The 25,292-nt window shown below is 43.6% G+C and overlaps 1 protein-coding gene across 1 annotated transcript in view; it reads right to left on the reverse strand.

The window, feature by feature from the left end:
• Positions 1-25,292, reverse strand: part of LOC124722936 (sodium channel protein Nach-like) — a 174,537-nt gene that overhangs the window by 57,004 nt on the left and 92,241 nt on the right. Inside the window, exons 6-7 of the mRNA XM_047248097.1 lie at positions 8,922-9,012; positions 2,411-2,687 (exon numbers count right to left, since the gene is read on the reverse strand). Coding sequence (XP_047104053.1) covers positions 2,411-2,687; positions 8,922-9,012 — 368 coding nt within the window. The remainder of the gene's footprint in view (positions 1-2,410; positions 2,688-8,921; positions 9,013-25,292) is intronic.

Raw genomic sequence — 25,292 nt, forward strand, 5'->3', positions numbered from 1 at the left:
GTCGGTGCACTCGACACTTTGCATCAATTGAAAAGAGACAAAATCCCAACTCGTCTGACCACACTATATGGCTCCAGTCAGTTACTGTAAAGCTTTTGTAGTGTTCGATCCACTGATGACGTGCAGCTTTATGTGACCCTGTGAGAAATGGCCTTTTGCGCGATTCTGGAATCCAAATGACCTGACACGCAGTTACCTTCGTAGCACACGCTCGGAAACTGGTTGAGACTGACCAGCATCGACTGTCAGCACCAAATTAAGTTGTGTTTTGAACTGATTGACTTTGACAAAGCGTGACAGTCGTGTCCGGTCTCAGTCAGTAACGGCCTTTTTACGAACATAGTTTTTACGCCGCGTACGTAACTCCGAGTGGTACACCATCCGTTGTAGACACATTGGATACACCAAGCTGATATACCGTACATTCGGACAACGTCATTTGGTCATGGATACGTCCAAGAGCCTCACTACGCTGATTCCATCGTACCGACTGGGACATAAACATCACTTCACTGTCATGGCTTACGTCAGCGGTGAAGAGTGACATGGCTGCCTGTCACCAATTCAGCAGCAACTGCAGCACTTCAAATCGACCAGTGTGCTGTTTTAAGGGAGCGCCTAATATTTTGTCCGGTGAACTTAATACACTACTGGCCATTAAAATTGCTACACCATGAAGATGACGTGCTACAGACACGAAATTTAACCGACAGGAAGATGATGATGTGATATGCAAATGATTAGCTTTTCAGAGCATTCACACAAGGTTGGCGCCGGCGGCGACATCTACAACGTGTGACATGAGGAAAGTTTCCGACCGATTTCTCATACACAAACAGCGGTTGACCGGTGTTGCTGATAAAACGTTGTTGTGATGCCTCGTGTAAGGAGGAGAAATGCGTACCATCACGTTTCCGACTTTGATAAAGGTCGGATTGTAGCCTATCGCTAATGCGGTTTATCGTATCACGACATTGCTCCTCACGTTGATCGAGATCCAATGACTGTTAGCAGAATATGGAATCGGTGGGTTCAGGAGGGTAATACGGAACGCCGTGCTGGATCCCAACGGCCTCGTATCACTAGCAGTCGAGATGACAGGCATGTTATCCGCATGGCTGTAACGGATCGTGCAGCCACGTCTCGATCCCTGAGTCAACAGATGGGGACGTTTGCAAGACAACAACCATCTGCACGAACAGTTCGACGACGTTTGCAGGCAGCAGCATGGACTATCAGCTCGGAGACCATTTCTGCTGTTACCCTTGACGCTGCATCACAGATAGGAGCGCCTGCGTGGTGTACTCAACGACGAACCTAGGTGCACGAATGGCAAAACGTCATTTTTTCGGATGAATCCGGGTTCTGTTTACAGCATCATGATGGTCGCATCCGTGTTTGGCGACATCGCGGTGAACGCACATTGGAAGCGTGTATTCGTCATCGCCATACTGGCGTATCACCCGGCGTGATGGTATGGGGTGCCATTGGTTACACGTCTCGGTCCCCTCTTGTTCGCATTGACCGCATTTTGAACGGTGGACGTTACATTTCAAATATGTTACGACCCGTGGTTCTACCCTTCATTCGATCCCTGTGAAACCCTACATTTCAGCAGGATAATGTACGACCGCATGTTGCAGGTCCTGTACGGGCCTTTCTGGATACAGAAAATGTTCGACTGCTGCTCTGGCCAGAACATTATCCAGATCTCTCACCAATTGAAAACGTCTGGTCAATGGTGGCCGAGCCACTGGCTCGTCACAATACGCCAGTCACTACTTCTGATGAACTGTGGTATCGTGTTGAAGCTGCATGGGCAGCTGTGCCTGTACACGCCATCCAAGCTCTGTTTGACTCAATGTCCAGGCGTATGAAGGCCGTTATTACGGGCAGAGGTGGTTGTTCTGGGTACTGATTTCTCAGGATCTATGCACCCAAACTGCGTGAAAATTTAATCATATCTCAGTTCTAGTCTAATATATATGTCCAATGAATACCCGTTTATCATCTGTATTTCGTCTTGGTGTAGCAATTTTAATGGCCAGTAGTGTAGTTCTTGCGCATAAGGTTCGTAACTGCGAGTGGTATACCAGCCGTTGTAGACACATTGGATACACCAAGCTGATATACCGTACATTCGGACAACGTCATCTGGTCCCTCGGCCAGCCTCACTACGCTGATGGCACCTTACCGACTGGGACATAAACATCACTTCACTGTCATGGCTTATGTCGGCGGTGAAGAGTGACATGGCCCCCTGGCACCAGTTCAGCACCAACTGCAGCACTTCAAATTGACCAGTGTGCTGTTTTAAGGGAGCGAGTAAAATTTTGTCCGGCGAACTTAACAGGATGTAGGACGAAGTGCTTTGCAGCTTGTGTACCAGCAGGCGGTTGTCATACTCACTGCTGGGCCGGTAGAAGGTGGGTACGCAGTTGCAGAGGGTGAACGCGAGCCGCATGCGGCACTGGCTGGTGCAAGCGCTGTACGTGTATATGGAGTCCGTCTCGAGCTTGATCTCGTCGGCGAAGACGCAGCGGCGCTGGCGGATGGACAACTGGCGCGCGTCCTCTGTAGTGTACGTCTCCTTGGCAGAGAACGCTATCATGCTGATCTTCTGCGTCCACTCGTGCTGAGGGCTCACGTCCAGTACCGGGATCTCGTCGTTGCTGTGGATGTACAGCTGTGGGACAGACCACCATACTACACAATCCTGGTTGAACTTAAATTTTGTCTCTGCACCCAGCTACGCTAGTACATTCAATACATCTATAAACGAGATATTGTTACTACACTAACATTTCAAATCTTCAAATGTGTGTGAAATCTTATAGGACTTAACTGCTAAGGTCATCAGTCCCTAAGCTTACACACTACTTAACCTAAATTATTCTAAGGACAAACAAACACACCCATGCCCGAGGAAGGACTCGAACCTCCGTCGGGACCAGCTCGGCTAATCCCGGGCTGCACTAACATTTATCAAAACTGCATCATCAAGAAGGCGAGACATGGCCGAATCGAACTTCATTCCACATGATAGGTACCGTGCGATTACACAAATCATGGGGATTACAGAACTGTACACGATCACTGACTTCGACAGTCCGATTTGGTGCGAGAGGCCGACACTTCGCAAATTGAGTCCCTAAACGTTAGACGAGGAATGTAAAGTGCCCTGGGTATGTTCCTAATATTCCTAGGGAATCGAACTTCCAGTGACCTCTATGCAAGCCCACAAAGTATCAACAGTGGGTGCTGGAGCGTCTTGAGCAACAAGTTGTCGATCAGCCAAATCTCAGACATTGTGAAGTCCCCATCAATCTACTTGCCACTTGCCTGGATGACTGTTACGAACGACAGCATCTAGCAATCAGCTGAGTCGGATTGGACAGATGAGTGATTTTGAATTATAGTATCTCTTCATACTTTGTCTTAAAGGTGCGTAGCACAGTCTTACCTACGTGTCTCACAGCTGTTCTCTCTGGAAATATAAGGAGGATTTTCTGATACCGCGCGCCGCGGAATTTGAATCCGCGCCAGACGTCATGGACGTCGAAGACCCATAGAGGTCTCTACATCATCGCGCCGTAAGCTGTGGCGGCGCGCGCTTCCTGTCCCGCTTTTAGTGTGAGGGCGCGACAGTGGAACACTTGGTCCCAGCGGCCAATAGCAGCGCCCCCGATAGCGTACTTAAAGGCTTGCCTCGCGCTCAGCCAGCCATCCATAATGCCAATTCCCACACCTTCTACCCCTCAGCCGGTGTGCCCCAGGGCTCTGTCCTCTCCCCTCTCCTCTACCTCCTGTACACGGTAGATATGCCCAACCCCCTGCCCCCCCTCCAATACACCTCTTGCAGTATGCCGATCACAGTGCATTCCTCGCCCTCTCTCCTACCCTCCAACGGTCCCAACGCCTTCTCGAGAATCACCTTGACCTTTTTGCCGCATGGTGTAACCAGTGGCTCCTGAAAATCAATCCTTCCAAGACCCAAGGCAATCATCGTAGGTCGTACCACTCACTCCTTCCGGCTCCTGGATTTCTCACTTACCATCTGCGCCCATCCTTTCCGCCTCTCTCCCACCCTCACCTACTTTGGCCTCACCATTGACCGTCACCTCACCTGGATCACTCATCTCCGCTCCATCCAATCCAGAGCTCACAACCGCCTCCGACTCCTCAAACTCCTCTCTGGCCGGACATGGGGGGTGCACCCCTCTACCATCCTCCACACATACAAATTCTTAATTCCTCCCATCCTCTGTTATGCCAGTCCAACCTGAATATCTGCCCCCCTCCCCCCCCAAATTCTATAAGTCCCTCCAGATCCTTGAGCATCATGCACTCTGCCTCGCCTTCCTTATATGCCTGCCGTCTCCCATGCGGATCCCCTACGGCCTCATTCCTTTCCCCCATCTGCTCCTATTCCTCAAACATATACACATACTCTACACCTCCCGCTGCCTTGATCCCCCTCACCCCTTGCTTGCTCCTCTCCTCTCCTCTCCCATCCCCACCCCCTGCCACGCCTTCACTGTTGTGTCCCCCCTACCCTCCATCTCTACACACTTCATCACCTTTCCCAAGGTGGCTTCCATCAACTCCCCCTCCCGGATGATGCCCTCTCTCCCTCCATTTGTCCCTCCTATCAGCTCTGATCCTCACCCCCCTCCTTTCCTCTGTCCTTTTCCTGGGCTCCCTCTTCTCCCCCCTTCCATACTGTTTTCTCCCCACCTAACCTATCCATACCTCCCTTCTGCCCCCCTGAGTCCTTGTATTCCCCTCCTCTGCCTTCCCCACTCCCTGTCGCGTCTGCCCAGCACCCCCCACCCCTCTTATGGGTCCTCATCCTCCATTGGCTCCTTTCCCCCCTCCGCCCTTCGTTTTTCCTCTCCTGCCCCTTTTTATTTTCCCATCATCTGTCCAGTTTCCCCCCCACCTGCTCTCGGCTGTGTTATGTCATATTTGCCAAATTTTAGTGCAGTGTTCAAATGAATGTTCAGTGTTGTTTGTCTTTCCAAAGTGTTGCGAACAGAAACCATGCTGTCGCTGGGTGTGAATTTTATGTCTTTTGCGAACAGAAGCCAGACTGTATATTGTTTTGCCTGTCTGCTTCATATGTATTTTATTAGCATCATCATCCCTTTGTTCTACGTTCTAAGTTCCACGATTTTTTTCGCCATGTTACCATTTAAGTCTCCGATTTTATCACCTGTTTTCATTATTTATTATCTTCACCTTTTTAAAACAAAGTCTGTAGGCTGAAGAGCGGCATACTAAGCTGCTGCCAGCCCATCCCATTCGGGGGGAATCGAAACTCAATAAAGAAAAAAAAATAAGCTCAGCCAGCCAGTCTAATCTCGCGTACGTCGGTTTACACCTCGTTTCGCGCTAGACAGCTTTCTTCCTTGTTCTGTGTACGAGTGGACGTGTTTGTTCCTTTTTTCCTTGTGACTCCGTTGTTCGATCTTGTCGTTTTCGTTCTGTCCTTTGTTGGTCGTGTCCGTCCTCTCCCGTTGTGGTGTTGTTCGCGGGCCTCTCCGCGGGTCCCGCCGCGCTTTCCGTCATTGCTACCCCGCGACCGTCCTGGTCGCAGTTACAACAGATTTATGATGGTAGCTAATAAAAATATGTAAAAATGACCCTATGAAGTCGCCAATCAATAGAAAATGTAGCTGTAAAATTAAAGGCAGTTATTTATTTTCATTCATAGTGGTAAAAATTATGAGTAGTGATCTAACCTTGTTCCAATGATCGGATTCAAGTGGAACGCCATCTCAAAATACGAAATAATACAAGTGCAGTAAATCTTGCTCTTAGGCGAACAAGTGCTAGCGGATCCCCTTAAACAACCGTCTGTCTCAACATTGCTTAAATGAACAGTCTCGGAGCGCCTCAGCTTCACTAAAGTCCAACAATTCAGAATTTCATAACGGTATCTTATAGCCTACTCGCGAAATGTTAATGTACTGGAACTACACTCTAGTCTGGTACTGAAAGCAGCAAAAATGTTTCCAAATCTCCGCAGGTGTTGAAAGCGTCTCGTAAAGTTTAAGTTTAACCTGACGGTCAAACTCTGTCATTGAACGACAGCAAACTATTCTAACTGCCAAGCTGATTTTCTGAGCCTATCACTAGACAAATCTTTCAACATCTACATCTATATATAGGGGGTACGGAAATATCGGTCTTGGCTTTTGTCAAACCATAAGTCTAAACCGGTCAATAAACAAATGTTACTGCGATCTTGACTGTTGATTTGAATCTAAGTATAGCACCAGATTGCTCATTCCATAGACAATGTTGTCTAAATTAATGAACTTTCCTAAATGAACGCGGAAGTAGAGAAAGAGAGAGAGAGAGAGAGAGAGAGGGATATTAACGTTCAACGTAGACTGTGTGTGTTTGAGTCATAAGAATTGGAGGAAAAGCTTGAACTCAGCTGAAAGTCTGCCGCAGCCTTTTCGACGAAACAGTTAAACTAACGCAGTTTATGGAAATCGTGACACACTTAATCGGGAGAGTCAGACGGAATTTGAACATCGCCCCTTCCACAGACTAGTCTCATGAGTAACTATTGCGCTACCCCATTCGGTTCGCGCGCAGTGCTTTAGTAAGTGACTTTTCTAGCGAGAAAAACTGCGGTGATTATGATGCATAGGTTTCTATGAGCAACATTAGAAGGGAACGGATTTTACCTGGTGACAAAAGAGCAGAAATAGGTTTACTGGCAGGCCGCTGTGGCCGAGCGGTTCTAGGCGCTTCAGTCCGGAACGGCGCCATTGCTACGGTCGCAAGTTCGAATCCTGCCTTGGGCATGGATGTGTGTGATGTCCTTCGGTTAGTTAGGTTTAAGTAGTTCTAAGTTCTAGGGGACTGATGACCTCAGATGTTAAGTCCCATAGTGCTCAGAGCCATTTGAACCATTTTTTTCGGTTTACTGACCAATACGCAATTTCTTTGATGCAAACATCAGACAACTACAATAGTGTCTTTAAGACTGTATATATTTGAATTATAATAGATCAGGTAAATCCTCCACAGGGCACGTGGTTTTTTTTTTGAGATCAATAACACTTATACTTTATGCAGTTCATTACTTACTGATCCTGCAATGCTCATGGTCCTTGACATCTCTCTTGTAGCTATCATCTAAATGGCCACTATGCAAAAATACCATTAATTAACTATTTCTTTAATTTATGATGATTCACTTTCTGAATAAACGAAAGTGGGCGCTTGGGGTATTTAAGGACATAAGCCGGATTAACTAACGCAAAGTTGCCAGCAAATGGCTGAAGTTGACAGAATTTATTAACAATGAGGGCTTCTCATTTGTTGAGCCTTAGACAGCATTGTGATGTGAGGAATGCAGATGATGGGAAGCTCAGTACTTGTTTTCAGACCGTACAGTTTTCATATATGTGTGACACTGTTCATACAAAAAAAGAGATGATTTAAGTAAGCCATGAATTATGAAAATTTTAGGAATTTCAGGGAAAACTATTGTCTAATAACTTAGGTTAGAATTTAAATATAGGATTAGTTTTTTGTTTAGGATTATTCGGCCTGAAGAGGCTGATAAGATTCTTCTTCAGATGCAAGATGACGCTCATGTCGTTAACAGAAATATTTTTTACCTGAATGATGATGAATACTTGCCCACAGACAGCGAGGAGGAGGAAAGCAATGAAGTAATGAAAGAGGAAGATCATAGTCATAATGTAATAGTTAGTAATGAGAACACTATGAAATATTATTTCATCGGAAAAAAGGGAATGATTTGGTAGAAAGAGCCTCCAACTAAGTGCCAAACTCCATCTCATAATTTGGGATAAACCAGGTTAAAAAGCGGCACCCGCTAGTTCAATAAAATAAGCCTTACACCTCTTAATTACTCCAGAAATAATATCCGTCGTGGTAAGGGAACCTAACAGAGAGGCTCGGTGTGTGTACAGTGGAATGAAGATTGTCCTAATAGTATACATAAGGTGTGGAAGTAACTAGCAGGGGAAGAATTAGAGGTCTATATTGGTTTGCTTATATCTTCTGGAGCCAACAGTCAGGGAGGGAGGACTTAAGTGAACAGCGGAACGAGGAATAAGATAAGGCTTTCATACGTTTTCTTAGAGTTGACAATAAGGAGACAAGGGCAGCTCATAGGATTCATGATAAACTGGTTGCATGTAGAGAAATTTGAGCAAGGCTTTCTTCCACATAAAGTCCAGGTTTTGACGTAACTTTTGACGAACATCTTTTTACGTTTAGAGGGAAATGTCCATTTCGACACAATATGAAAAGCAAGTCTGCTAAATATGGTAGGCTCGCGATTCTAGAAATTCATTTTCATCTAATGGACAGATTTACCTGAGAAAAATTGGTTTGAATGGCTCTGAGCACTATGGGACTTAACTTCTGAGGTCATCAGTCCCCTAGAACTTAGAACTAATTAAACCCTAACTAACGTAAGGACATCACACACATCCATGCCCGAGGCAGGATTCGAACCTCCGACCGTAGCGGTCGCGCGGTTCCAGACTGTAGCGCCTAGAACCGCTCGGCCACTCCGGCCGGCTTACCTGAGAAAACAACCCGGCCTACAGAGAGAAGTAAATCAGGCTTCCAGAGTTATGAAACATCTAATTGCAAAATAGTTCTGCAAAGGCCGCAAATATTGTAACTGAAAATTTTTTTGGTAGCATCTCTTACTGAGGAAACTGCTGGCGGTGAGAACTGAAATTCCTAAGGAGATGCGGCCAAAAGTAAATTCATCTGTTTTTAGATTTCCTTATTCCATATCACTAACATCACATATACCAAAGAAATCATCAGCAACACCAAGCTGAAATAGCGCTGCTAATCTGGTCGTTACCGTCGTGATACGGTACGAAATCGTACTAATGGAGACATGGCTCACCTTCACTAATTCTCCTTCATCAGCGTTGACTGCAATGTCAAGGGCCCATTTTTCATCTGTTTCTCTGATAGTTTCAACTTCGAAACTGCCTCTGCAAAGAGGAACAAATAATATGAAGCATATAGATTATGAGTAGGTTTCTTAAAATACAGTACTGATAAAAAAGGTACAGTGAATTTTAAAGATAGAATAATAGAGCGTAACGATATGCAAAATATATGTAGCATCATATGTGTTATTTGTGTCACAGTCTACTTCTTTCGAAGTAATTCAAATCAGAGGAAAAATTGTGGTTAGATTTTCTTTCTCATAACGAATACGAGCATCTTTCATTATTCCTTCATCAGTCTGTGGAGATTAGAATGGCAGTTCCTTTTGTATCTTTATAAGCTTATACTTATGGACTGTGGTATGATATGAAGAAGACTGATGACGAATTGGGGTGCAGGGGGGACGCTGTGCAGAGCCAGGCAAACAGTGGCAATTTTCTAGATTGTTTCACTGCGGCTCCCCACTGTGAAACAGTGCTGAGGCTCCGGCCTCATCCAGTAACACCGACCCCAGCAGCAGCACATGACACAACCGCCTCTGGCAGTGACGACTCTAGTCCTGGCGGCTTCGGCAACTACGGCTGCAAGTTCGGTGGCACGACTCTAGCTGCCGTCGCTGTCCAGTAGGTGACTTGACGGCAGTGAGCCACTCCCCAGCGTTTATGGGAAGCAAACTGCGTCTCAGACCCTGCTGGCTCGATGTGACGGTGGCCTTAACTCCAGTGGTCTCAGAACGGATTGCCCTGTCACAGAACCGAACTGTGGTCCACGAACAGCGTTCCGGATGGTGCTCCAAGCGACACAGCCCGGTGGTAGTAGAGATACGGTACTAACACGAGAGACCTTAGTACAGAATGGCTGCTCTTGCTTGGGCTTTGTTGTGTCTTGTGGCATGCGTTCTAGACACTGCAGAAACTGCCGGTGTGGAAAGGCTTCTGCCTTTAATCGCTTACTGACTGCTATATCAGCTGTTTCCACACATGTACTGTAGAAAAGTTGTGGAATGTTTTCAGAGAGATAGTATCGACAGCAATTGAGGGATATATACCACACAAATTAATAAGTGATGGTACTGATCCCCCATGGTACACAAAACGGGTCAGATCGTTGTTGCAGAAGCACCGAAAAAAGCATGCCAAATTTAAAAGAACGCATAATCCCCAAGATCGGCAAAGTTTTACAGAAGTTCGAAATATGGCGCGTACTTCAATGTGAGACGCTTTTAATAATTTCCACAACGGAATTCTCACAGAAAACCCAAAGAGATTCTGGTCATACATAAAGCACACCAGTGGAAAGACGCAATCAATACCTTCACTGCGCGATAACAACGGTGAAGTCACTGATGACAGTGCCACTAAAGCAGAGTTATTAAACACGGTTTCCCGAAACTCCTTTACCAATGAAGACGAAGAACATATTCCTGAATTCCAATGATGAACAACTGCAAAGATGAGAAACATAGAAGTAGATATCCTCCGAGTAACGAATCAGCTTAAATCACTTAATGAAGGCAAGGCCTCCGGTCCACATTGTATATCAGTCAGGTTCCTCTCAGAGTATGCTGATAAAATAGCTCCATATTTAGCAATTATATACAACCACTCGCTCCCAGAAAGATCCGCACCTAAAGACTGGAAAATTGCTCAAGTCACACTAATACCCAAAAAGGGAAGTAGAAGTAATCCGCTGAATTACAGGCCTATATCAATAACGTCGATTTGCAGTAGGGTTTTGGGACATATACTGTATTCGAACTTTATGAAGTACCTCGAAGAAAACGATTTATTGACACACAGTCAGCAGGATTTCAGAAAATATCGTTCTTGTGAAACATAACTAGCTCTTTATACTCATGAAGTGCTATCGACAGGGGATGTCAAATTGATTGATTTTTAGATTTCCAGAAGGCTTTCGACACTGTTCCTCACAAGCATCTTCTAACCAAACTGCATGCCTACGGAGTATCGCCTCAGTTGTGCGACTGGATTCGTGATTTCCTGTCGGAAAGGGCACAGTTCGTAGTAATAGACGGAAAGTCATCGAGTAAAACAGAAGTAATATCCGGCGTTCCCCAAGGAAGTGTTATAGGCCCTCTATTGTTCCTGATCTATATTAACGACATAGGAGACAATCTGAGTAGCCGTCTAAGTTTGTTTGCAGATGATGCTGTCATTTGCCGTCTTGTAACTTCATTAGATGATCAAAACGACTTGCAAAATGATTTAGATTAGATATATGTATGGCGCGAAAAGTGGCAATTGATCCCTGAATAAGGAAAAGTGTGAAGTTATTAACATGAGTACTAAAAGAAATCAGCTAAATTTCGATTAAGTGATAATTCACACAAATGTGAAGGCTGTAAATTCAACTAAATACTTAGGAATTACAATTACAAATAACCTAAATTGGAACGATCACATAGACAATATTGTGGGTAGAGCAAACCAAAGACTGCCATTCATTGGCAGAACACTTAGAAGGTGCAACAGGTCTACTAAAGAGACTGCTTACACCACGCTTGTCCACCCTATTCTGGAGTATTGCTGTGCGGTGTGGGACCCGCATCAGGTGGGACTGACGGATGACATCGAGAAAGTACAAAGAAGTGCAGCTAGTTTTGTATTATCTCGAAATAGTGGAGATAGTGTCATAGATGTGATACGTGAATTGGAGTGGCAGTCATTAAAACAAAGGCGTTTTTAGTTGCGACGGAATCTTCTCATGAAATTTCAATCACCAGTTATCTCCTCCGATTGCGAAAACATTCTGTTGGCACCCACCTACATAGGGAGAAATGATCATCACGATAAAATAAGAGAAATCAGGGCTCGCACAGAAAAATTTAAGTGCTCGTTTTTCCCGCGTGCCGTTCGAGAGTGGAACGGTAGAGAGACAGCTTGAAGGTGGTTCATTGAACCCTCTGCCAGGCACTTTATTGTGAATAGCAGGGTAATCACGTAGATGAAGATGTAGATGTACTGCTGCGGTGCATGGTGCGTGCTGGCACTTTTAGCCAAGCGCCTTTGCTGAAGAAGAACAGACAGTGACTTAGGCCGAATGATAAGGATATAAAAGCTTGGTCTTGAGGTATGTCAACAGTTGAATTTGTGGTGTAAACGCCCTAATAGCACCATTTCTTACTTGTAATAAATTCATCTATGTGTACCAGTGCACCAATTAAGCATAATCAAGAAATGAGAGTACATTTGATGGACAAAAAATCACGAGCTGTCATCTTGCATTGGAAGTGAAGCTTGCCGTGCAGCCAGGAGAGCACATTTGGTTCTCACGCTGGCACAGCTGACGCTGGCTGGCTACCGAGCAGCGCGAGTCATATACTTGCTTAATGCAGCGTGCAACACGTTACACATACTCTCTATAAATTTGAAGAAGTACTATTAAATATTAATTGATCTTTTTCATACTTAGTGTACCAAATTCTATGGCTAACACAACCATACTGCTAAAATTTCAAATCAATAACTTCAGTACTTTCGGAGATACACATATTTGCCTAAAACACGTAATAACCGTGGTGGCATTGTGAAACGGAATTAGGGACTGAAATATATGTATCTATAGTATCAATTGAAACTGTAAGTTGATGTAATCCTATTTTCTGGAATTTTCTTTAGTTTAATTACTACAGATTTTTGACATAATTAAAAGTAGTTTGGAAGTTATTATTTCGTCGTGTTTTGGTTGTATGAGTGTTTTGGAGAGACTGAGAGAGTGGATGGAGGACATATGTAAAGTGAGAATGTGATATTACATTAAAACTATGTAAATGTAGGCATAAGAATGCTGCTGTGCAGTAGGGGCATTTGTGACGTATGTCCGAGTGAGCTCGATTTTGTAAAAGACAGCCAGAAGGGGAGTTCAGTTTTAAATTTATTAGTAATTTCTTTTGTGGAAAAGAATCGTATTTTGTTTTCATTATACTTTATTTAGTTTCATAATTACGAGATTTATAGTTTAAATTACTTGTGGTGATCTGATTGGCTGACATAAGAAATACCGCGAGTGTAGAAGTGCTCGAGATGATCTGATTGACTGCTTAACATACTAGCCAATAGGAAATCATGTCTTCCCGCCTTAAAACTATGAGTCGAGAGAGTCGCTCGGAAGCCGTCTTGTGGTAAACACCTATGTTACACAGCGTTGATAAAATTTGTACGAAAATGAAGGAATTCGCGAGTCTGAGCGGTTCTCGTGTCCTTGCCGAAAAGCGACTATAGTATTGTGTATTTTGTGGAAGTTTGAACATTATGAGTGGTGTATTTTATGAGATATTTGAGTGTGAACCGTTCATGTCGTATATAAACTCCGCGTAAACTCGTACAGCTTACAAGACCTGGCGAGCACTTCCTTACAAGAAGCCTGAACGACTGAACGTGTTAATTCGCAAGTAGTCGTGGGTCAGTGGCTATTTAGGACGTTTAAAATATCGGGTCTTGCTAAATATCTTCTGGCTGCTTTTGGGTGTTACAAAAACAAAAAAAAATGGTTCTGAGCGCTATGGGACTTAACAGCTATGGTCACCAGTCCCCTAGAACTTAGTACTACTGAAACCTTACTAACCTAAGGACAGCACACAACACCCAGTTATCACGAGGCAGAGAAAATCCTTGACCCCGCCGGGAATCGAACCCGGGAACCCGGGCGGGGGAAGCGAGAACGCTACCGCACGACCACGAGCTGCGGACGTTACAAAATCAGCCAGCAACATTGCGTAATTGATCTCGGGATGCGAGATACGGACTCGGTAGCCAGTTTATTTGTTTTAAAGACAATAAACCAACTAAAAGGAACTTTTTACCTTTTTTCCCGAATTAATCATGCAAGAATTGCATCCAACCAGTCTCAGGACTGAAGACCACAACAACAACAACAACAACATACAAGAATCCCGAACATTCGAAAGTTTAACTAACTTTTAGATAGACGGCGTTATTGAGCCTTTTGCGTGGTAGGTATTTAGTCGAATTTTCATCGAAGCTGCTTTTGTCGGCTAAACCAGTATCTACCATCGCAGAGTGAATGGGCGAACAACCTGAAACCTATCCAGGTAGATGGACAGATTGTTTAATTAATAGTGAGAGTGCAACCCGCTCTGACTCATTTGGTGCATTTAGCGGCCTGGAAAAGTAAAGTTCAGTGTCGAACGAACTTTAAAAGCAGTGGTGTAAAACCCGTGACAGAAAGACCCACGCATGTGCAGATAAACTTTTGAACTGAAGCGATAGAGGAAGGGCTTAAACAAAGTGTAGATACTGTGAACAATACTAGCGGAGGGACAGGACACAGCAAGCAGAGAGGACAGCGAAATACAGGAACGCCGACGGGAGCAGCTGGCAGCAGCGTCGGTAGCAGATCGGCAGCAGGAGCAGTTGGCAGCCGTGGACGGTGCTGTGGGGTCCCAGGAATTGGACCGCAGCTTGCAGCCTGTGGCGGACGGATCCGCAGTAGCTTCATGCCTTGCACACAACGTGGAGAAAAGGGTAAGTAGTGTTTTGCTTCGTTTGGTTTGTGAGTGTGGAAAGAAACTTGCCAACATGGAGAAAAGTGATGTGCCGTTAATAAGTGAAAGGAAGAAGGTTATAGATTTTGATAATTCAGTACTTGCAAATGACAATATGAGAGGAAATTTTAGTTTTAATGTGTGTAAAATTAATGACCGTGGCTATCCAAAATCAGTATCTGATACTTAAGGGTCAATTAATGGGCAAGACATAGTTAAAGCTGATGTTAAGTTCGCACCAGATTTTGTGAAGGAAATAAAAGGGAGTCAAGTTCTGAAGTTGAGGAAAAAATATATATAAGTACTCCTACTCAAAAAATAAGAATGGAACAAACACCTGGTCCTAATGTTAAATTAGCACTATTTACAGTCACTGAAGCGAAAGTAGAGACAGCATCGGAGGCTGGTGAGTAGAAATGTAGCATTGCAATCATGTTCCTAAAGGTTATGATACAAATGGGAGGTATTAGCATTACTATGAATGGGGTGAATGGTAAAATAAGTGGACTGGGTATGGATATGGGTAATAGGAATACAAAAATAAATGAACTTGGGCATGATGTGGATAGTAAAATAAGTGGATTAGTTTCTGAAATTAATCAGGGGTTTATAATACAGTCAGAAGTGTTTGAAAATAAACTGAAAAATTTTAAAGAGGAAATTCAGAGGGAAATCGATCACAGAATTTTAGGTTTAAATGATACTGTAAAAAATGAGATACCACAGCGTAACGAAAGCGTGAAGGGCAAATTTGCCAAGCGAAACAAGAATGTAAGAATAATACTGGAACAGTAATAGGTGAACGAACTACCCATATAAAGCAAGCTGCTGAAGGTAGTAAACAGCTAGTCCTGACTTGACTAAAGTACAGGCCAAAGTAGATCATACTGAAAAACAGTGTAATGAGAATTATAAAATTCTGGGTAATAAAATTAAGGAGGAAAGTGACAAATGTAAACTGTTTGGAGGGCAAGTGCGAGCAAATAACTGCTTTAGAAACTAACTTGTCAGAATTTTGTACAGCAGTAAATGGTTACCTACAAGAGCATAACAGTAGTGGGCATGTAATAATAAATAGTGTTGCAGAACCATCTGAAATTGCCTATGTTAACCACAGACAGTTTTTGAGATTTGGTCCCAGTAAGAGTGTGCATCCCAAAGAGTTCTGGAGGGATTTTGAGGCTGTGTTGCCTAGGACATGAAATGACAAACAGGAAATAGGATTTGTGGTATCTAATCTTATGGGAGAAGCTCGTGTTTGGGCAAATTTAGCTGTAGACAAGTATGGCAATGTGGAAAGCTTTAAACAGACTTCTTTGATGAATACTGGGAAAAAAGAAAACGGATGGAAGAATTAAACAGATTTTGGTCAGGTGAAAAGTTTAACCCGTAGAAAGACACTATGAAGAGGTTTGTGCAGAAGTGGGAAACTATATTGTCTTATATGACTACCAAATTAGGAGCAGAACAAATTATAATGGGGCGAGAAAACAAATTGCTTTTATACCTGCGAAATAAACTAATTTCTGCACCCAGAGAGAACATTAACAAGTTAGTTGGTTACTTGTAAAGGGTAGAGAATCTTTTGAAAGAAGAGGAAAATAATAATAGTGATTAGAGGGCTCCTACTAGGCAAAATGAAGTGCAAGTAAACAGAATAGGTGTGCAGAGGGCTAACAATCACAGATGAAGGTCCAGCGGCAGAGGGGGTTTTACTGGTATTAGAAATTACGACAGGAACAGGAATGACATATATCTGAATCTGCAATCAGCTGAGAGAGCAGAACAGCATTACAGACAGCCGAATGTTCAAAATGTTCAAATGTGTGTGAAATCTTATGGGACTTAACTGCTAAGGTCATCACCCCCTAAGCTTACACACTACTTAACCTAAATTATCCGAAGGACAAACACAAACACCTTGCCCGAGGGAGGACTCGAACCTCCACCGGGATCAACAGCCGAATGAACGGAACGCTACTGCTAATGGCAGAGTGGACGACGAGGAAAACTAATAGCATCTGTAAGGGTGCTAGCGTTGCAGACTGCCAAAGGTAGGTTAAACCGCTAGCAAAGCCCTTTGTAAGGTAGCAACCAACACAACAACACAGTGGTACAGGTACTATAAATATAACGGAGCAAAGAGAGGAAGTGAGAATATTTACTTATCAGGAAAACGTGGCAGAATTTTGTGAAAAGTTTGGATGAAAATCGGAAATCTAGGAACCAGGTTAGCAAGGAACAGGAGTTATCTGATAAAATTGTGAAGCAGAATCGTAGTCTAACTGAGTACTGCAATACTATAGATTATCCTGTAGGGAACGTGGAAGAAAGCACTGTATATGGTAAAAGTGTAGCGGAGGAAGAAGATATACCGACAGATGAAATTTTAAGTAGAATAGAGGAGCTTCTGCCTGATAGTGAAGGAACAGTTTCAGATGTCGAAGAAGGTGGAGTGGAAGAAAGCTCATCGAATAGTGATGCAGCTACAGAAATAGATAACGCTGGTGGTTGTTTTGAAAGTTCTGACAACATAGAGGGAAGTCTCACAGAATCTGAGCAGATGAGGGAAGGTGAATTTTTGGAGAAATGTTTTGACTTGTCACTAGTAGACAGATTAATTAAAGCTGCCACAATTAAAGAAGAAGAAGACCCAATAAGAAAGTGTGTTATTTCCGCAGAAGGTATAGGATTCGTCAGACGTGAGGTAGTGCGGGATTTATTGGAAGAACGAGATTCGGAAACTGTTGAAGAATCATCAGAACAACCGATAATAGAAGTTGCAGGTTTTATGAAAACTTCCCTTGCTTACTTGATAGTGGTTCAGATGTATGTGAAGTGTCAAAAAATTTTGTAGATATTATTTCCAATTGGAAAGAAACAGTTGTTATGCCCGTCTCCAGAATAAACGTTGTAGTAGCCACAGGTAAAAGTAAGAAAGTAGTAACTCACGAGGTCATATTACCTATAAAGATTCAGGGTGAGCAATTGTACCAGAACTTCCTGATAATTTTCTGGTTAAGTCTGGAGATGTTGGTAGGGGCAGATTTTTTGCAAAAATACAACGTGAAGGTCGATTTCGGGAATTACGAGGCTATCTACCATCATCGTAGATGGAAAGCACTTGACAGTGCCATTTACAGGAAGAAAGCGATATCCGGCAGGTGAACAATTGATGTACCTATCCGTTGCTGCAGGAAAAAAGAGGATATCGTAGGTTACAATGAATGTGGAGAGCGGTAGGAAAAGTATATACAGAAAGATAATGGAGGCAGTAGTAACTAACTGTCCTCAGGGGCGCGCTTTCTTTGTGATGTCAGGTGTTTGACGAACACTAGGCATTCCGAGTTGTTGGCAATATTATTTCCTTTCCGTTTCGTATTGTCAAACTACTTCTTCTTCATTCAGAACTTTTACTATTATCTGTTCTGTCTTCAATATGTGGTGTATACAGTGTACATTGTGTTTCGTAGGAGGTAAAGAGTTACTAAAAACTATTTTTGGACAAATTTAATTACTAAAAAACTGTACTAATATACTAAATAGTGGATGAGGAGTGAGTGAGGAGTAGAGTTTTGTAGAATAAGGTAGTGTAAAATGTAACTGAGATGAAATGTGTTTCTATCTGTTTATGTGAAAGCTTCAGAACAGAGACAGTACTGTTATGATTGACGATCTAGAAAGCCCAGATATTTTGTACTGAGATGAATGTGAAGAGGTTGTGTATTTCATGACAACTACAAACTGAGGCAGCTATTGTAAATGTTTTCAGGAATTTTTCTTTCATTGCGTGTTTGTATATATTAGGTAAAGCTTTATGCAATAGTAGGTGCTAGGCTTAATACGTAGAGATCTTCTAAAAGTTATTAAATGTGTTTACTAGTATTGAAGACAGAAGATTTATTATCAGAAGCAAAGAACGTACGAAGTAAAGAGAGATATTTTTCAGCAAGTTATAGTTACAGTACCATTTGATTTTGATTACTAAAAATTATTTCACTTTTTACTGAAAAATATTTTTTCTGAAGAATTTACACTGAATTATACTTTAGTGAAGTAAGTTTACTACTGGGTATGTAAAGTCAATGAAAGCCAGAAAATTGTCTTTGTAAATGTACCGATTATGATAAAAAACATATAGTGTACGTATTTTGGAAGAAACATGTATAACATTCTTCTTTGCAGGAAGCAAAGTAATGACTGTTTGGCTTAAACGTATTGTATTTTGCAGGTAGCCTATTATGTAAACCGGACTCGTGAGACACTTGTACCTGACAGATGAGAGGACGTCGATGTTTATAAAGTACTCAAGGTGCGGAATTGGTGTAAGAGTAAACGGAAAAGAAGTTCCCATGCTGTTTCATCGAAAAGTAGGTACCGAAAATATATCATTTTTATAGACGCTCACCACAGCGAGAAAATTTTGTGAAAGTTAGGAAATGATCCGCCCCCCCTCATACTATTGTCGAATAGGACAAGGACGCCAACGACATATCATTTTGTGAGAAGTTTGTGAAAAAGTATACTTAGTTAGAAGAGAGACGCCCTCCATAGTACCTCGCCATTGTGTAGATTACGTATTGTTCAAAACGTTTTTTAAACGCACACCAGAGATAATTCCGGGAATAGTTTACGTTTGTAACGAAGGACACCCACCAAAGTGACTTTGATATAAAGAAGGTTTCAGTAGGTTTTCTGCATTACGAAAATTTCTTTTTATAATGAAAACGGAAAAGTAAAATTTTTGAAGAGCTCTGTTTGCAAGTAGATCTAATTCCTGAGAAAGAATTGTATGGATACATGTAAGAGACCATGGTGTCAGCTGACGGGCTACAGTTCGTTTCTCCAATGCGTCCCAGACGTGCTCAACAGGATTCAGATCTAGAGATTTCAATGGCCGTATGTGCATTGGTTTTTTTACCTGTCAACTGTTTATTCTGTTCGATTCCGACGGACATTATCGTTCGTGAAGATGAAGCATCGCATGTAAGACAACAGGCTACATCTACATCTTAACTCCGCAAGCCACTTTATGGTGCGTGGTGGAGGATATTCTGGTAGCCATATCGTCATCTCCTTTCGAAATTACATTCGCGAATGGTGCAAGGGAATAACAACTTTCGGTAATCCTCCAAACGAGCTCTGATTTCTCGGGTTTTCTCGTCGAGGTCACATCATGAGACGTATGCGGGAGGAGTAACATGTTTCCCGAGGCTTCCCGGAACGTACGCTCTCGGTATTTCAACAGTAAGCATCCACGTGATGCTGAATGCCCCTGTTGTAACTTCTGGCACTGGAGTATGTTGAGCAGCTCCGTAACGCTCTCGCGCTCACTAAACAGTTCCATGACGAAACGTGCCATTCTTCGTTGAATCTTCTCTATTTCTATCGCTTGCGCCTTGTCCCGCGGTTACGCAGGGTCGGCCATGGTTAATCGGATTTGGCATGTTAATTTTAAGGGGTAGCTGGATGCCATTCCTGCCGCCACCCTGTACCCCCCAGGACGGAATAAGTGTACCCCATCTGTCTGTGTCTAGTGGAATCCATGAAATAGTGTGAATGTGTTCAGATGTCTGCGAGCTGTGTGACTGAGGCGGAACGGGGGCACCAGCCCGGTATTCACCTAGCGGTATGTGGAAATCCGCCTAAATACCACATCCAGGCTGGCCGGCACACCGGCTCTCGTCGTCAATCCGCCGGGCGGATTCATTCTGGGGCCGGCGCGTCTACCGAAGTCCAGGAAGCAGCGCGTTAGCGCTCTCGGCTACCCTGGCAGGTGTTGAATCTTGTCTATCTCTTCTATTAATCTAATCTTGGAACGATCCAATATCGATTAACAATTCCCGAGACCCACTTGAACAAGTTTTTGTAAGCCACTTCTTTCGTGGATGAATTACATTTCCTTAAAGTTTTCCGAATGAATCTCAGCCTAGCATCTGATTTCCTACAAATAGTTTTAAAGATCATTTCACTTCAGGACGCTACGAACGGTTTCTACAATTCACTACTGTGGTGTCACCGCCAGACACCACACTTGCTAGGTGGTAGCCTTTAAATCGGCCGCGGTCCGTTAGTATACGTCGGACCCGCGTGTCGCCACTATCAGTGTATCAGTGATTGCAGACCGAGCGCCGCCACACGGCAGGTCTAGAGAGACTTCCTAGCACTCGCACCAGTTGTACAGCCGACTTTGCTAGCGATGGTTCACTGACAAATTACGCTCTCATTTGCCGAGACGATAATTAGCATAGCCTTCAGCTACGTCATTTGCTACGACCTAGCAAGGCGCCATTATCAGTTGCTATTGATATTGTAAATAATGTACAGACAAGAGCTACGTTCAACATTAATGGATTAAAGTTAAGTATTCCATCATCTGCTCCGTTTTTCTAAGTTCTAGTTTCCTTGTCCTGTTCCAGACCTCACGCCAGCCTGCGTGAGCTAAAACGCGTGCCTTTCGGCTTCCTCTAACATTAGTGGGTTGGCTCGCCTGCCAATCCACAGCAACTACAGTCTTCTGCCGTTTCAGGCGTTCTATATTTTCACGCCATAACAACACCAAAATCCAAATCCGAAAGCTGTGAACTTCATCACTTAGCACTGAAAGCACGTTTATTACGAACACCAACGCACAGTCAGAGCAGAACTCCTGGACGGAGAATTCTGCTGTTTATACAAATATCAATATTCCAGAATATACGAACATTGCAAACATAAAACGTTCCGAGAACCTTCCAGAAACGATAACGAAGAAATAACATACAATTACTGCTGTTCGTCTTCAAACTGACGTCCCACAGTACGCTCGCCATCCGACCCTAACAGTTATGCTACACTGCAGGCATCACTGAGGTGACGAAAGTCAAGGCATAGCGATATGCGCGTGTAGAGATGACGGTAGTGTCGCGCACACAAGGTACAAAAGGGTACTGCATCGGCGGAGCTGTCATTTGTACCCACGTGACTCACGTGAAAAGATTTCCGAGGTGCTTATGGCTGCAAGACGGATTTAACAGACTATGAACACGGAATGGTAGTTGGAGCTAGACGCATTGAGACCTTCCATTTCGAAAACCGTTAGAAAATTCAATATTCCGAGATCCAGAGCCCTAAGAGTGTGCCAAGAATACCAAATTTCAGGAATTACCTCTCACCACGGACAACGCAGTAGCTGATAGTTTCACTTAACGGCTGAGAGCAGCGGCTTTTGCGTTGTCATCACTGCTAACAGACCGTCAACACTGTGTCAAATAACCACAGAAATCAGTGTGGGACACAAGACAAATTTATCCGTTAATACAATGCGGCGAAATCTGACGTTAATGGTCTATGGCAGCAGACGACAGACGCGAGTGCCTCTGCTAGCATCAAGACGTCGCCTGCAGCGCTTCTCCTAGGGTCCTGACCATATCGATTGGATCATAGGCGACTGGAAAACCGTGGCCTAGTCAGATCAGTCCCGGTTTCAGTTGATGAGAGCTGATGGCAGTGTTAGTGTGGCGCAGACCTCACGAAGCAATGAATCCAAATTGTCAACAAGGCACTGTGCAAGCTGATGGTGGCTCCATAATGGTGTGGGTTGTGTTTAAATGGAATGGACTGGGTCCTCTAGTCGAACTGAAGCGATCATTGACGTGGTGACCATTTACAGCCGTTGATGGACTTCATGTTTTATGAATGACAATGAGCCGTGTCATCCAGTCACAAATGTTCGCCTCGGGGAGTGGCCGCGCGGTTTGAGGCGTCATGTCACGGACTGCGCGGCCGATCCCACCAGAGGTTCGAGTCCTCCCTCGGGCATGGGTGTGTGTTATTCTTAGCATAAATTAGTTTAAGTTAGTTTAAGTAGCGTGTAAGCCTAGGGACCGATGACCTAAGCAGTTTGGTTTCTTAGGAATTCACACACGTTTGAACATTGACAAATGTTCACGACTGGTTTGAAGCACATCCTTGACACTTCGAGCGAATGATTTGCTCACCCAGATCACCAGATATTAATCCCATCGAACATTTATGAGACATAATCGAGAGGTGAATTCGTGCACAAAATCCTGCACCGGCGTCACTTCCGCAATTATGGACGGCTGTAAAGGCAGAGGGCTCAGTATTCCTGCAGGGGACTTCCAACGACTTGTTGAATCCGTGCCACGTCGAGTTGCCGCACTAAGGCGGGCAAAACGAGGTCCACCACGATATTAGGAGGTATCCATGAGTGTTATCACCTCAGCGGATACAACAGCATCGTCCACGAAGAGCCTCAACAGAGTTACCAACACTATCCTCTAGAGTCTAGACTATTTATGTGAAGTGTACGCAGTAACGGCTTTATGACACTCGCTTTATAACACTCTCTTGAGATACAAACGAAACCACGTCTACGTCTGTTAATTTCGTCCCAGTAATAACGACTTTGCCTGGATGGAAGTCCTGAACCTAATCAGAAATTTGATCCGACATACAGTAAGCTCGTATTTTGGTCACTAAACGACAGTTTGAGACTGTGTTGAATGCCTTCTAAAAATCAAGGAATGCATCAATCAGACGACGTTTTCTACCACACTCTGGATCACAATAACGAACAGTGCAAGTTGTGTCTCGCATGGCCGGCTGAAGTGGCCGAGCGGTTCTAGGCGCTACAGTCTGGAGCCGCCCGACCGCTACGGTCGCAGGTTCAAATCCTGCCTCGGGCATGGATGTGTGTGATGTCCTTAGTTAGGTTTAAGTAGTTCTAAGTTCTAGGGGACTGATGACCTCAGACGTTAAGTCCCATAGTGCTCAGAGCCAATTGAACCATTTTTTTATGCTTGATGTTAACAAATTTCTCTTTGCCATTGCCAGTCGACATTTTATATCCTCTCTACTTCGACCACCATCGGTTATTTTGCTCCCCAAATAGCAAAACTCCTTTACTACTTTAAGTGTCTCATTTACTAATCTAATTCCCTCAGCATCACCCGACTTAATTCGACTAGATTCCATTATCCTCGTTTTGCTTTTGTTGATGTTCATCTTATATCCTCCTTTCAAGACATTGTCCATTCCGTTCAACTGCTCTTCCACGTCCTTTGCTGTCTCTGACAGAATTACAATGTCATCGGCGAACCTCAAAGTTTTTATTTCTTCTCCATGGATTTTAATACCTACTCCAAATTTTTCTTTTGTTTCCTTTTCTGCTTGCTCAATATACAGATTGAATAACATCGGGGAGAGGCTACAACATTGTTTCACTCACATCCCAACCACTGCTTCCCTTTCATGCCACTCGATTCTTATAACTGCCATCTGGTTTCTGTACAAATTGTAAATAGCCTTTCGCTCCCTGTATTTTACCCCTGCCACCTTTAGAATTTGAAAGAGAGTATTCCAGTCAACATTGTCAAAAGCTTTCTCTAAGTCTAATGGTTCAGATGGCTCTGAGCACTATGGGACTTAACATCTCAGGTCATCAGTCTCCTAGAACTTAGAACTACTTAAACCTCACTAACCTAAGGACATCACACACATCCATGCCGGAGGCAGGATTCGAACCTGCGGCCGTAGTGGTCGCACGGTTTCAGACTGTAGCGCCTAGAACCGCTCGGCCACCAGAGGCCGGCTTTCTCTAAGTCTACAAATGCTAGAAACGTAGGTTTGCCTTTCCTTAATCTTGCTTCTAAGATAAGACGTAAGGTCAGTATTGCCTCACATGTTCCAACATTTCTACAGAATCAAACTGATCTTCCCCGAGGTCGGCTACTACCAGTTTTTCCATTCGTCTGTAAAGAATTCGCGTTAGTATTTTGCAGCTGTGACTTATTAAATTGATAGTTCGGTAATTTTCACATCTGTCAACACCTGCTTTCTTTGGGATTGGAATTATTATATTCTTCTTGAAGTCTGAGGGATTTCGCCTGTCTCATACATCTTGCTCACCAGATGGTAGAGTTTTGTCAGGACTGACTCTCCCAAAGCCGTCAGTATTTCTAATGGACTGTTGTCTACTCCCGGGGCCTTGTTTCGACTCAGGTCTTTCAGTGCTCTGTCTAACTCTTCACGCAGTATCGTACTCCTATTTCATCTTCATCTACATCCTCTCCCATTTCCATAATGTTGTCCTCAAGTGCATCGCCCTTGATTAGACCCTCTATATACTCCTTCCACCTTTGTGCTTTCCCTTCTTTGCTTAGAACTGGGTTTCCATCTCAGCTCTTGATATTATTACAAGTGGCTCTCTTTTATCCAAAGGTCTCTGTAATTTTCCTGTTGGCAGTATCTATCTTACTCCTAGTGAGAGGAGCCTTTACATCCTTACATTTGTCCTCTAGCCATCCATGCTTAGCCATTTTGCACTTCCTGTCGATCTCATTTTTGAGACGTTTGTATTCCTTTATGCCTGCTTCATTTACTGCATTTTTATATTTTCTCCTTTCATGAATTAAATTCAATATTTCTTCTGTTACCCAAGGATTTCTACTATCCCTCGACTTTTTACCTACTTGATCCTCTGCTGCCTTCACTACTTCATCCCTCAGAGCTACCCATTCTTCTTATACCGTATTTCTTTCCCCCATTCCTGTCAATTGTTCCCTTATGCTCTCTCTGAAACTCTGTACAACCTCTGGTTTAGTCATTTTATCCAGGTCCCATCTTCTTAAATTCCCACCTTTTTGCAGTTTCTGCAGTTTTAATCTGCAGTTCATAACCAATAGATTGTGGTCAGAGTCCACATCTGCCCCTGGAAATGTCTTACAATTTAAAACCTGGTTCCTAAATCTCTGTCCTACCATTATATAATCTATCTGATACCTTCTAGTATCT

This window comes from Schistocerca piceifrons, chromosome X (genome assembly GCF_021461385.2).
Source record: "Schistocerca piceifrons isolate TAMUIC-IGC-003096 chromosome X, iqSchPice1.1, whole genome shotgun sequence".
Classification (NCBI taxonomy): Eukaryota; Metazoa; Arthropoda; class Insecta; order Orthoptera; family Acrididae; genus Schistocerca; species Schistocerca piceifrons.